This window comes from Eubalaena glacialis, chromosome 3, assembly GCF_028564815.1.
Source record: "Eubalaena glacialis isolate mEubGla1 chromosome 3, mEubGla1.1.hap2.+ XY, whole genome shotgun sequence".
NCBI lineage: Eukaryota > Metazoa > Chordata > Mammalia > Artiodactyla > Balaenidae > Eubalaena > Eubalaena glacialis.
The window spans coordinates 28,917,894-28,930,772 of record NC_083718.1 but is presented as its reverse complement, the minus strand read 5'-3'; the positions used below and the strand labels follow the sequence as shown (position 1 = coordinate 28,930,772).

At 37.4% G+C, this 12,879-nt stretch overlaps 1 protein-coding gene across 7 annotated transcripts in view; it reads left to right on the top strand.

The window, feature by feature from the left end:
* SDCCAG8 (SHH signaling and ciliogenesis regulator SDCCAG8) overlaps nucleotides 1–12,879 on the top strand; it is a 273,722-nt gene that overhangs the window by 218,190 nt on the left and 42,653 nt on the right. Inside the window, exon 17 of one of the 7 annotated variants that reach the window (XM_061187383.1) lies at nucleotides 7,666–7,732. The exons of the other annotated variants lie outside the window; for them this stretch is intronic. Within the exon in view, the coding sequence (XP_061043366.1) occupies nucleotides 7,666–7,711 (46 nt within the window). The 3' untranslated portion in view covers nucleotides 7,712–7,732. Of the gene's footprint in view, nucleotides 1–7,665; nucleotides 7,733–12,879 lie in introns of those variants that run through there. 7 annotated transcript variants of the gene reach the window in all.

The window sequence follows — 12,879 nt, the reverse complement described above, 5'->3', positions numbered from 1 at the left end:
TTATACAAGCCAGATAACATTTAGGAAGGAATCAATAAAAACTGTAGTTGCTCATAACTTATTGCCCTTTCTGAATTTTGTTATAGAAAGGAATGCCTTATATTCAGCTTGATTCTTTAACGGCATAGAAATTCATTCAGGAAAGTTTGATGAATAGGAGAAGAAATCTTTATTCACTGGTTCAAAATTTATACTCTGTACGTAACATCTACATGTATGTCTAGATTAATACTGCCAGTTTTCTATTGCAAAAAGAGTCTCAAGACTGAAATGATTAAAACCTTGTATTTTCAATTCCTAAAATATCTCAAATAGATAGCAGTTAAAGTAAATTCATGATGATTTATAGCTGAGGTATAAATTTGGCTGTGTAGTAAATTGTTCATCATATTATACCCAGGGGTGATTTTTATACCTATCAACAGTGCTTCTTGAGGCTTGGGGTGTGAGAAAAAGATCTTATAAGGCTGGCAATTTCCAGCAGATGTGTATCTATACCTCCAGCATCACTGGTTATAATTTAACTATAAAAATGTTGCACTATCTGGGTAGCAAAATGGGTGAGGTCTGCTATTGCCTGTGATTGTAAGTGTGGAGGATATTTGTTTGACTTCACAGACACTGGATTTGTAAAAGGAGAAATGTCAGGTAGTGACTATGTGGCATGCTGCTGCGATGTGTCTGCAGCCAGCTTCCTGGGGTGGCCTTCCCTCAGACGTCCAAGGCTTACATTCAAGTGTGTTTTAAGCCCTCCTGCGCTGTTGGTGGGAATGTAAATTGATACAACCACTATGGAAAACAGTATGGAGGTTCCTTAAAAAACTAAAAATAGAACTACCATACGACCCAGCAATCCCACTACTGGGCATATACCCTGAGAAAACCATAATTCAAAAAGAGATATGTATCACAATGTTCATTGCAGCACTATTTACGATAGCCAGGACATGGAACCAACCTGAAAGCCCATCGACAGATGAATGGATAAAGAAGATGTGGCACATATATACAATGGAATATTACTCAGCCATAAAAAGAAACGAAATTGAGTTATTTGTAGTGAGGTTGACGGACCTAGAGTCTGTCATACGGAGTGAAGTAAGTCAGAAAGAGAAAAACAAATACTGTATGCTAACACGTATATATGGAATCTAAAAAAAAAAAAAAGGTACTGATGAACCTAGCTGCAGGGCAGGAATAAACAGATAGACATAGAAAATGGACTTGAGGTCATGGGGTGGGAGGGCGAAGCTGGGGCGAAGGGAGAGTAGCATCGACATATACACACTACCAAATGTAAAATAGTTGGCTGGTGGGAAGCAGCAGCGTAGCACAGGGAGATCAGCTTGGTGCTTTGTGATGACCTAGAGGGGTGGGATAGGGAGGATGGGAGGGAGGCTCAAGAGGGAGGGGATATGGGGGCATGTGTATGCATATGGCTGATTCGCTTTGTTGTGCAACAGAAACTAACAAACACAGTATTGTGAAGTAATTATGATCCAATGAAGATCTATTTAAAATAAATAAATAAATATATACATGTATATTTACTATGCTAAAAAAAAAAGTATGTCTTAGTTCCTGGTGACACAGTACTGCTAGATTCTCTGTTGGTTCTACCTTCAGGTTAAAGCCTTGATTTTCATGGATAGCCTAATCTGTAGAAAGAAAGAACGTTAAAAAAAATATTTTTAAAAAAGCATAGCCATAAAAGTCCTTTCTACTAATAGTGGATCTTTTTTTTTCAGAGAGAGAAACCAAATTACAGCCTCACTGTCACAGCATCTTCTAACACTGACAGTCAAAAGCTGATCTCTTCTTCATGGGGAATAGCTTACTAACTTCTCTGGGCCGCCATGTTAGGACGAATTCTCGAGACCAGGCAGTCCCTCCTGATTTGTAGAGACGTCTGGCTGTGCACCTCCACAGTTAGAGCTGTTAGAGTTTTTGCTGATTTGCTTGGCACATGTCCATTAAAATTCGTCCATTAAAATTCAAATGCTTTCCCAATAATTGAGACAATCAATTTACATTAAACAAGACACAATTATAATTTCATGTGCAATTTAAATTCTATAGAAAATAGTCTGTGTGCAGTAAAGAGGGACACTTATTTTGATGCAAAGAGATGTTTTTATAGTCTGCATAAACAAATCATTCATATTTTCAAAATAGTTCCCTCATTATCTTTAGTGTAGAGGAATTCTATTGTGTTTTATTTTGATGTAGGGACAAGTGTGTGTGTGTCTAAAGCTGCATGTTTAGTAGGCACTGTGACTTTCTCTCAATGGCATTGAAATGGAAAGGGTTGAGCTTGATAGGTACTTGCTTGGGATATGACATGGACTCACTCTCATTAAAAGAGCAAACAAAGAGGATGCATGTTGAGTGAGTCTGTTGCCTTTGTGCCAGCAGTAGTGAAATGGGCATCATGCATATACTTTTACCTTTGTGCAGTAGACCAGGTGGGTACCTATTGCTCTGCCAGGGACTGTGTGCTAGTTCCTAAGAAAATCATTCAAAGGAGTTTGGGAAGGATGCATAGGATGGGGAGGAAGTTGCCATGGCTGTGTGCCTTTGTGCTGAAGAGTTCCTGGGAAAGCTTCAAACCCCCAGCAAGTAGGCTCACAAGGCAGCCAGACTCCATGAACATGCCTGAATCCTCTACAACTGTCATTTGTAAGCTCTTAATAAGATTGGTATTGTCAGTCAGGAAATCTAGAACACTGGAGAAATATTATTAGGAAGAATATAGTAAAAGTAATGACAAGATAGAAAACAAATCCTGTCAGAGCCCGAGAATATATTTGGCTTCTGCTTGCTGTGTCTGTCTGTTTCTATAAATGGTCCAGAATAGAAACCGGATGTTTAAAATCTCTCTCCCTTTCACATGCTCTCCTCCCCCTCCTGTCTTCCTTCCTCGTCAGTATTAGTAGACTTACTATTTTTATTATTTTTTATTTATGTTCCTATTTTGAATATTTGCCATTTGTATGGATAACACATTAATTTTTAATAAAATATTTTATACTCTTAGAATAGCTGAATCATAAAAGAAAACTTGAAATTGATATAGACTCCAAGGGAGCATATAAACTGAGTATTACAGTTTCTTTTCCCACTCACAAATAGCAAATGGTTATTTTAAAAGATGATGTATACTTAGATTTAAATCTCTTTATCTTTGTATATGAGTCTTAATTTGTATTATTTTTGCGGCACGAAAAGTGATTCAGGCATCATTCTGTGAAAGAAATACCAAGACAATATGTTAGGCAGTACTCCCTAACAATTTTCTTTTTATCTAGAAACACATTTTTGACAAGACTCACTGCTGTTAAAGAAATTCAGTTGGGATCTGAACTGAGTCTTGAGCTTAATTTTTCATTTTAGTTCTGTTGCAGAACTAATGAGTTTAAAGAAGGCAGCATTTGTTTCTTTCAGTAGTTTATTTTTTCCAGTCAGTAATTGTAGTTTTGTATTTGTAACATTAAAATTAAACCTGGGAATTATTTAAACAAGTTTATATTACATGCTATTCCCAGAACTATAGCTTTGTAATCCACTTTGGAAATATAAATTAATAAAGATAGTTTCTTCCAAAAGCTTTTTATTATAGAGAGCATGGACATTTGAAGTGTAACATCTTAGAGACTTTTTTTCCCATTCTCAAATTATAAGGATATCAGTTATCAATTTTATGTTGGCAACTTAGATCTTATTTGAATCATTATGTGTGTGTGTGTATATATATATATATGTGTGTGTGTGTGTGTGTGTGTGTATATATATATAACTTTGTATTTTCTTTATTGTAATTAAAATTTCTAAAAAATTTTTCTAAATAATGTTACTTTTCTCAAGTAAATTTACTTACTCTTAACATTAACAATGAATTTATATATTTTTTCTGAATATTTATATTTTATATTCCAAATAAAGATTAAGAGATGTTTTAAAGAACTCTACCTGTCTTATATAAGCTGAATTGCATAGAATGGCATTTTAAAGAATCAGGAGAGACCTGAAAGATTATCTAGTCCAACTCCTTCTCTTATCATCTACCTCTCATCCTCCATCCCTACACGCAACATGGACACTTCATAGATGAGGAAAGTGGCCCAAAGAGATAAGGTGACTTCTAAGGCTACAGTTCAGGTAATGACTAGAATCTGTGTTTTCTGACTTCTGCTTTAGTGTTTTCTGCTGTACCCCCTCAGTAATTTATATGTTCCCAGAAGTAGGGAGGTGGGTTAGTACTAATAATCAAAAGGAAAATACTAAATGCAGATAAATAGATGTTTAGCAGAAATGGCTCATCCAGTAAGCTTGAGACTGGAAGTAGGATGGTTAATTGAAAGGTCAGGAAGTCATAGCAAGTGATAGTATGTTTAGGCTAAGACATTTTCTTCGTGAATGGATTACCTGATTTGGAGTGCCATATCATCTTTCCTGGATAAACCATACCAAAATTGCCTCTTTTGATGCACCCAATTTTGATTTCGCTAAAACAACTGAGGACATAAAGACACTTGGGAAGCCACCTCCATGCAGAATTTGAGACTTTAATGACCCTCTTGCTCTCCCACCACATCTTTTACATTTATTTCATGCACACCTAATTTGATGGACTTTTAAACTCAGCTTTGTTGATTCTTTCTAAATCATTCTACTTTGTTTTCATAGAATCAGCAAACTCTTTTTTTAATAATCGTATTTCTGAGTCCACTAAACATTAAGTTATGCTTATGTTAGCAGCATAAACAGACTTGGGAAGAAACACACAACTGGTGAGAGCAGAAGTGTCCAGTTGTACTATAGAGTAGCAGCCAATGGCCATGAGTATTGCATGCGCCCTGGACATCATTCAATACATTTAATAGAGAGGAAGGGAGAGTGTTGGTTCATTAGGTGATCAGGGTAAGTGGCCTTCCATTCAGAGAGCTTCTATTATACTTGGGAAGGAGCTACTAGAGTCAGACGAGTAAAGGTACACAATGAACTAGTTTTATAAGAAGAATCTGCATTGCATTCTCCATAGGCAGTTTTCCCGTTTGTACCAGAGAGGAGGCAACCAACCAGGAGGCAGAAGAAAGTGAACTTTCTTTGTTCCGTTTTTGCTTTCTCTTCCCCTGGGTCTTAGGCCAGCCTTACCCCACCCAGAAGATGGGCCAATGGAGCATTCTTATACCAAACAAACTTTCCACAGCTGCTTGGCAGTAAAAGCAGTGGCCACTGTTCAGCCTAGAGAATCACCCCTCATGTACAGATTTTCAAGTGACCTGCTACTCAGCTGGGGATTCTTGGGGACACAGCCCTGCTTTCTTTAGGGAGCTGCTCTACTCTTTGCATAAAGTCCTGGAAGAATTGCTCTCCTAGGAGGTTGCACAGCTGAAAATACAAGTGATTTCAAAATGGGTTTTGATAAATTCTTGGATTAAGAACCTACGTCTGGTTTTTAAAGGGTACTGTGAATGCATTAAGTCTCATTCCTAAATAATGAATGAACAAATCAACAAGTAATTAACAACTATCCTCTCTCTAAATTGGGTTATGAATATAATCCTTCCACTTCTCCTTTTATTATTTTCTTGGTTTGAGCATCCATTCCATTTTCCTTTCTTAATTAAGTCATGGTATTTATCAAGATGATGATTATAGCACACAGCCACTTCACAAAACAAACACACAAACGTGCTATATAACTGCCTCTTCACTCCCTTGCTACATTTGTTGTGGCCCAAAGGGTTGGGGCAGCATTTTTCAATGTGTATTCTATGGACAATCAGTCCTACAAAATGGTCTTTGAAGAAAGGAGTGCAGGATGTTTTAGTTTGGGACATATTGCAAATACTATCTCTCTCTGGAAAGTCAAAATGCACATTAGAATATTAACAGTCTTGATAAGTCTGAGAAATTATTAATCGTTTTTAAAGTTTAAGTTGGCTTAAAATAATAATATAAGTTAAAATACTTGTAAAAATTTAAAACTTCACAAATAAGGATGTGGCATGAAGACCTATAAACTGCTCTGTAGGGCTGTTTTTGGAGACCTGTCATTTAATCTAAGGGTGGAAATGACCCACTGTGGCACTTCATGGGGGACCTGCATAGGTTTTTCACGGCTCTTTGATCATCTTTCGCCCCTTACTCCTCCTATTCCAAACATGGTTTTTCACTTTTTTCCTTTTATACTCTAATGTGTGGCATGAATACCAAGTCCATGCTTTCTAACCCATAGGCAGGAAGAGCGGCTCACGGCTGTTGTGTACAGCTGCACTGCCAAACAATGGGAGTCTGCTATTTACAGGTGAAAGTTGAGGTGTGATTATTCCAGGCTACTGAGACTATGTCAAGGAATGGATTTGGAGAGGAATAGTTCCTGGAAGTCTTGATTATCTCTATTACAACTCATCTGGCTATGATGAGCAAGGAGAGTAACAGCTATTTTTTTTCTCAGTTCATGGACTCTCAAAAGGGATTTTTTTTGTTGCTATGTTTTTCCTTCTTGGGGATCAGGAATCATTTCTGAATGCTATATACAGAAAGAAGATTTTGTGTTCATCCAATTATTAATCTATTCATTCACTGTTTATACATACACTCTTGAGATATTTACTGAGTGCCAGCAGGGACTTGTGCTAAGCTTAGGGATTAAAAAGATGCATAAGACTTAGCTCTTGTCTTTGAGAATTCATAGTCGAGATGCTCTTGCCTGTGCTTCCCAAAGCTTGAAATACTTTTCCCTTCTCTGCCTAGAGATCTCTTCTCTCTTGAGATTCAGGTCAGCTGTCATCTCTTCAGTGAAGCCTTCCTTAACCCCACTCTCTGTGTTACTCAACACTTCGTTCAAACAGCATTTTGATCAAGCGCACAGGACATGATAATTATTCTTTGAATGTCTGACTCATTAGAAGGAGTTCCTTAAGAACAGGAACCATATCCTAGTTCTTATTGTTTCTCTAGTACATAGCCAAGGGCCAGGCACTTAGAAGTCACTCACTAAATGAATTTGCAGTCATTTTTGTCTTCTAACTCATCTTTTTCAGGCTCCCAAAACCGTAGAAGGGAAAAAAATAATGAGACAAAAGCAGAGTTTGATGTGTATACACAACTTAAAAATAATTTATAACCTCTTATCTACATCCCCACATTTGGAAAAACTGCTCAATACATGTGCATCTAATTACTGTCATTAAGTAATATAAATCTAAATTTTTATTGCATAATGATGTACAACCAGAGAGCACTCGGTAAATATTAATCACAATTATTAAATATGCTTTGATCTCATTAAAACTGGAATGGCTCCCTCACTCTATTTAGGCCATTTAACTACTCATTGTGTTATTAGTTGGTCCTTATTTTGCAAGGTTTGTAGGTCACATTTAATGGAGCTGCTTGTTAAGGTTGTTAGCAGTTATATAAATGACTTTGACTTTATAAATTTTATGACAGTAATTTGGAATGAGTTAGGCATTTTCCAAGCGTTTGGTTTCCACAATGGCCTGATAGATTACAGAATGATTGTTAAGATGCAACTCTGTGAGAGTTTTTTTTTAATCAGCTAAATTTTACATCTCACATAATGCTAGTGATTTCTGTATCATAGATGAAGGAGATAATGTAGAATTGAGGCTGGGAAACATTTTTCTTCTTTTACAGGGCCAGGCAGAAGAGCCCTTGGAAACTGATCCTTGGAAAGAAATGATCATTTCTGGTTCAAACCAAATATACTTAACTTCTATATCTGTCCCACATTTAAGTAATCATTTTTGTGACGTATATCTGGAAGTGCTCCAGTTTTTCCACATGGCTCTTAGAACATAGTGTCAGTGTTGCATTTCACATTTCTTATTTTGAATTATGCCACTGTGTTCACCTGCAGGGTAAGCTCCTGCTAGGCCTGGCTCGGTCATGGAGTCCTGGACTCCTTTTGGCTTTTTGCCTAGAACAGGGAAGCCTAAATGACTGTAGATGAGGCAGCCCAGACAGCCTCCTTTCCCTCAAGTCCATATTCCCATCTTAGGGTCCTAGATCTCCCCCTCTTCACTATGGAGACTAAATGACCCCAAGGAAAGGCTGAAAAATACATTTGGGCCTGATCTCTAGATATCTCATATGAGAACTGCTTTCAGGGAAGGATTTGGGGGGTGGGTAGGGGTGACTCTAATAGAAAGTTTGAGCTCTCCCTAGAGGTCAACATTCCTTAATTCTAGACAGTTAGTCACTCCCTCTTATTTCTATAGTAAATGTTTCTATTTTCTAGCACTTTAAGCACCGTATTCATGGCGTTTTATGTCCTTCTCCCTTATTAGATTGTGAAGTCTTCAGTGTGAACCATGAGTTATCAATCTCTGAAGTCCCAGTGTATAAAACTATGTTGAATTAATGAGTAATTATCTAGGAACTGATTTTTTTTTTTAATTTAAATGCTGTTAGCTAATGGTTAGGATTAATTTGTGCTGATTCCATATGTGTCCTCATTTCTTTCCACCAATCCATTAGGATTTGAACTTACCTGGCTTTATTAGCTCTTTCAACCTTTTAAAGCTACAGAATGGTTTGGTCCATCCAAAACAAAAACAAACAAAACAAACACAAATAAAAGTGATTGAATACCTTTTGATGATGGCCGTTCTGACCGGTGTGAGGTGATACCTCATTGTAGTTTTGATTTGCATTTCTCTAATGATTAGTGATGTTGAGCATCTTTTCATGTGTTTGTTGGCAGACACAAATGTAGAGAATGGACTTGAGGACATGGGGAGGGGGAAGGGTAAGCTGGGATGAAGTGATAGAGTAGCATCGACATATATACACTACCAAATGTAAAATAGATAGCTAGTGGGTAGCAGCTGCATCGCACGGGGAGATCAGCTCGGTGCTTTGTGACCACCTAGAGGGTGGGATAGGGAGAGTGGGAGGGAGATGCAAGAGGGAGGGGATATGGGGATATATGTATACATATAGCTGATTCACTTTGTTATACAGCAGAAACTAACACAACATTGTAAAGCAATTATGCTCCAATAAAGATGTTAAAAAAAAAAGTGATTGAATACCTGTTACATGATAGGAACTGCAGGTCATGGAGATATAGAAGATACATTAAGCAATCACTGACCTCTTGTTCTCTGGAGAAGGAGGTATAAATCCTTCGCTCTAGCCCCGCACACCTCACGTGGTAAAGAGATAGGCATGTAGCAGCATAGGATTACTGAAGAGAGGCACAAATCCAGCCCGAGAGATGTTGGGGAACTTTTTGGAGGTAGGGAGGCCAAAACTTAACTTTAGAGGATGTACAAGGCTACATGCCAGGCAGAGAGGAAAACTGGAGGAAAGCTCTGGAGAGAGAAGTGCCGTCTTGTGGTGTAAGAACTACAAACAGGTCAGTGTTGGTGGGGGGGTGGGGAAGGCAGAAAGCAGGAATGAATTGGAGATCCATGCCAGGGATCTGGCTTTTTATCCTAAAGGTATTGGGGAGCCAATGAAGAATTTTAAACAGGTCACAATAGTAGATTGGCATTTCAAGTAACTCACTCTGGTGGCCGCATAAAAGATGCATTTGGGGGAGCTAGGCAGGGAAACTAGATAGGAAATAATTAAAGCCTGAAATAGAGATGAAGAAGAGGGGGTGGATTGGAGAAATACTTAGGGGGCAAAATTGGCTAGCAGTTGATAGGATATGAGAAATGAGGAAAAGGGAGGAATCAAGTAATTTTTTCCCCCTGTTAGTAGCTGTTTCTTTGGTCTAAATCCCAGTGACATTTTTGATATCTCTGGGAATGAATCTTCAGAATGCCTTAAAAGCAAATGATTTTAAAATGACATTTGTTGGTCATGTCTTCGTTTGGTTTAAATATTCCCTAAAGCAAGTCTACATTTTTTTTTCAAATTTACGTATCCCTTATTTCTATGACCGTTCAAACTAGATTTATAGTTTTTACAGTAAATATTTTAAATCCCAAGAAATGGGAGTCAAGAATTACATCAGAAGAGAGATGGTAGCTGACTTACAAGCTCCTGACATTGCCAGTGTTTAGCCTTCCTTCACCTCCCAGCCATGATGATCTCTCCTCCCTGCAGTACACTTATCATATACTGTCTTTGGTGCTAAGTGCAAGAGTCCTAGCAGGACAGAAATCTAAATAGATAACAAAATACAGTATAATAAGTATAATGATACCTCTCTTTGGCCAGTCCTACTAATTATGACTCCAAGCAGTAGTATTATTTCTAAGAGAAGAACATTAAAAATAGTCAAATCAAAATATTAAATCAAGTAATCAAAATATCCAACATCAGGAGATTAGTTACATAAACAGTATGTAAATTCCCTACAATGGAATTATAAAATGCCAATAAAATCATTTACTGGAAGAAAAGGGTTTATTGACATTGCACATGTTCAAAATATATCTCCAAGGGCAAATAGGATATAAGTAGTATATACTATATGATATGATTCTATTTTTTGCAAAAAAAAAAATAGATATATACCCAAAATATCATGTCTTCTTCACACTCTAGATTTTGTATCTCACACACGTGGACTCAAATTTTGCCCTATGTCAACTTGTATGTAGAACTCCGCATCTCCTAGAGTTCCCCAAAGACTTCATATGCACAAAAGCACTGCGGAACAGCATGGACTTTACTAAGAATATTGTAATTAAGAAAATGGAGAACACTAAGGCCACACATCTCTTAGAAACAATGTAATAATCTCCACTGATACTTAGTTCTCTCCTTCAAAGTCCTTTCTAGGCTATATATCTACATATCTACTCTGGTACTTTTTTCCTTGCTCCTGCTTCCCCCCTCCCCCATAACTTTCAAATTATTTGCTTTCTCATGTTCTGGGGACCATAAATTCCTTACCCCCTCTATTATGCAGAATAATCCAACTCTGCCCCAGCTCTTGTCTCAAATGCATATACATTCAAACTAACCTGGATCTTGAGTAAAAAGTAAATTTAACATTGCCACCTTGTACACACACACACACACACACACACACACACGACACACAAGAGGATATAATAAATTAACTGTCTCTAAGCAGTGGGATTATTGGTGTATTTTCTTCCTTCACATATTCCAATAATTGCTAAGTTTTCTGCACTGAGCATGTGTTACTTTTGTAAAAGGAAATGTAAACAGTAAAAAAAAAAAAAAAAAAAAGCTCCGTTCTTGTTTTGCCTCTTTTAGGAAACCTTTCCTGACTAAACCCTTCCAAAGAGAGTTAGATCCCTGTCTGTTTTTCCATTTTGCCTTATTTATTGCTCTTGCCCTGCACTTATACCATTGCTTTGTTTTTATCATGTTTTCCTCTGAGTTCTCAGACCTTTCCTCTTCTGCTGGTTTATCAATGTTATAGACCACTTCTCCTTTCTTAAACTGAACTCCAGAGATGGGCTACGAATCTCCAGAAAATGCAAAATTTAATGTCTATTCATTTCTTTTCTGGGAAGCAGATCCAGTTAGTTTTTGGGTGCCTCCATTGTAGCAGGCAAGGTTCTAGATCTGGTCTTTAATCAGAATCTCAAAACAATGAAGAACTCCTGACCCACTGTTCTCTATACTTACCCTGTTTGTTCTCCTTGTTTAGAATGTGTCACGAGGCCAGGACTTGTCTGTCGTGTTCATCACCAATTTCCTACTGCCTAGAACAGTGCTAGAATATAGTAGGCACTCAAAAAGTGTAACATTTTGAATGATTAGGCATTATGAGGCAGAAAAGACATTTATTTTATTATCCCCACTTTTCAGAATTGATTAAATATGATGTTACTTGAGGAAGCAGGAAGTAATCAAAAGCATTCTGAGACTGAGAATTCAGACTGAGGTTTATGCTGTCTTGTCACACAATTGGTCTTGAAGCAGGGTTGGATTTGGCACCTGAGTGGGCATCTGTCTCCTTGTCTCTCAGGCTGGACTTGGTAGTCACTTAAGCTGTTTCTGACTCTAAATTTCGTTGTTGGCTGGCTCGAGGCCCCAGCCCAAGTCAGCAGGTCTCCTGACTCTTAGGTTTGAGAATGTGCAGCATTCTTGAGTTTGACCTTCCCTTGGCTTCACTTAATCTAGTTCATCTTGTTTTTGAAGGTAATTTGTTCCATGGAAACCAGACAGGGTGCTGTTTAAATAGTAGGCTGTTGTCTCAATGTAACATATTGGCCCACTGAGATCTACAAAAGTGTGAATCACAAACCCGCCTCTGTACTTTTCTGATATAGTATGAATGTTTTGGATGTAAAAAAATCCTGTTAAGAATGATCAGGTTATCTCATTTTGCCATCAATCGTATTTTGTAATGTTAAGTTGGTACAATAACTGCTATTCCTGGCTGAGTAGATTCTCTCAACTACTGCAAAATATTTTTAAAATCAGGTAATTCAGTCTCTAATCCAAATTGTATTTGGTTTATTTTCTTCAGACTGTATATATGACTGGGACTGTGTATTTAAACTTCAGCTTTGTGCGTGGTATTCCTGTGATAATTTCAGTACCTAAAATAAGATGCTTACAAGAACCAACCTGAGACCGATACTGTACAGCAGGTTAGCAGCAAATTTCTACTCTGGGTATTTAACAATAATTGGGACCTTTCTACTGGCTTTACATAAACTCAGATTAGTAGTAAAATCTAAGTACCAGCCCATTTGGCAAACTCTTACCCTTCAAGCAGTCACAAATTTGCTTCTGATTGTGCTTTTCATTCGCACCTAGCTCAGATTTTTGCCTGATGCTTTTTTAAATCCTCTAATTTACATACTGTGGTAAATTTAAAATGAGAACAGATGAATGCTGCTAAACTTTTCTATTTCACTGATGAATATGGTATTTTGCTTCAACTATCTAGCTGTTATATATTCA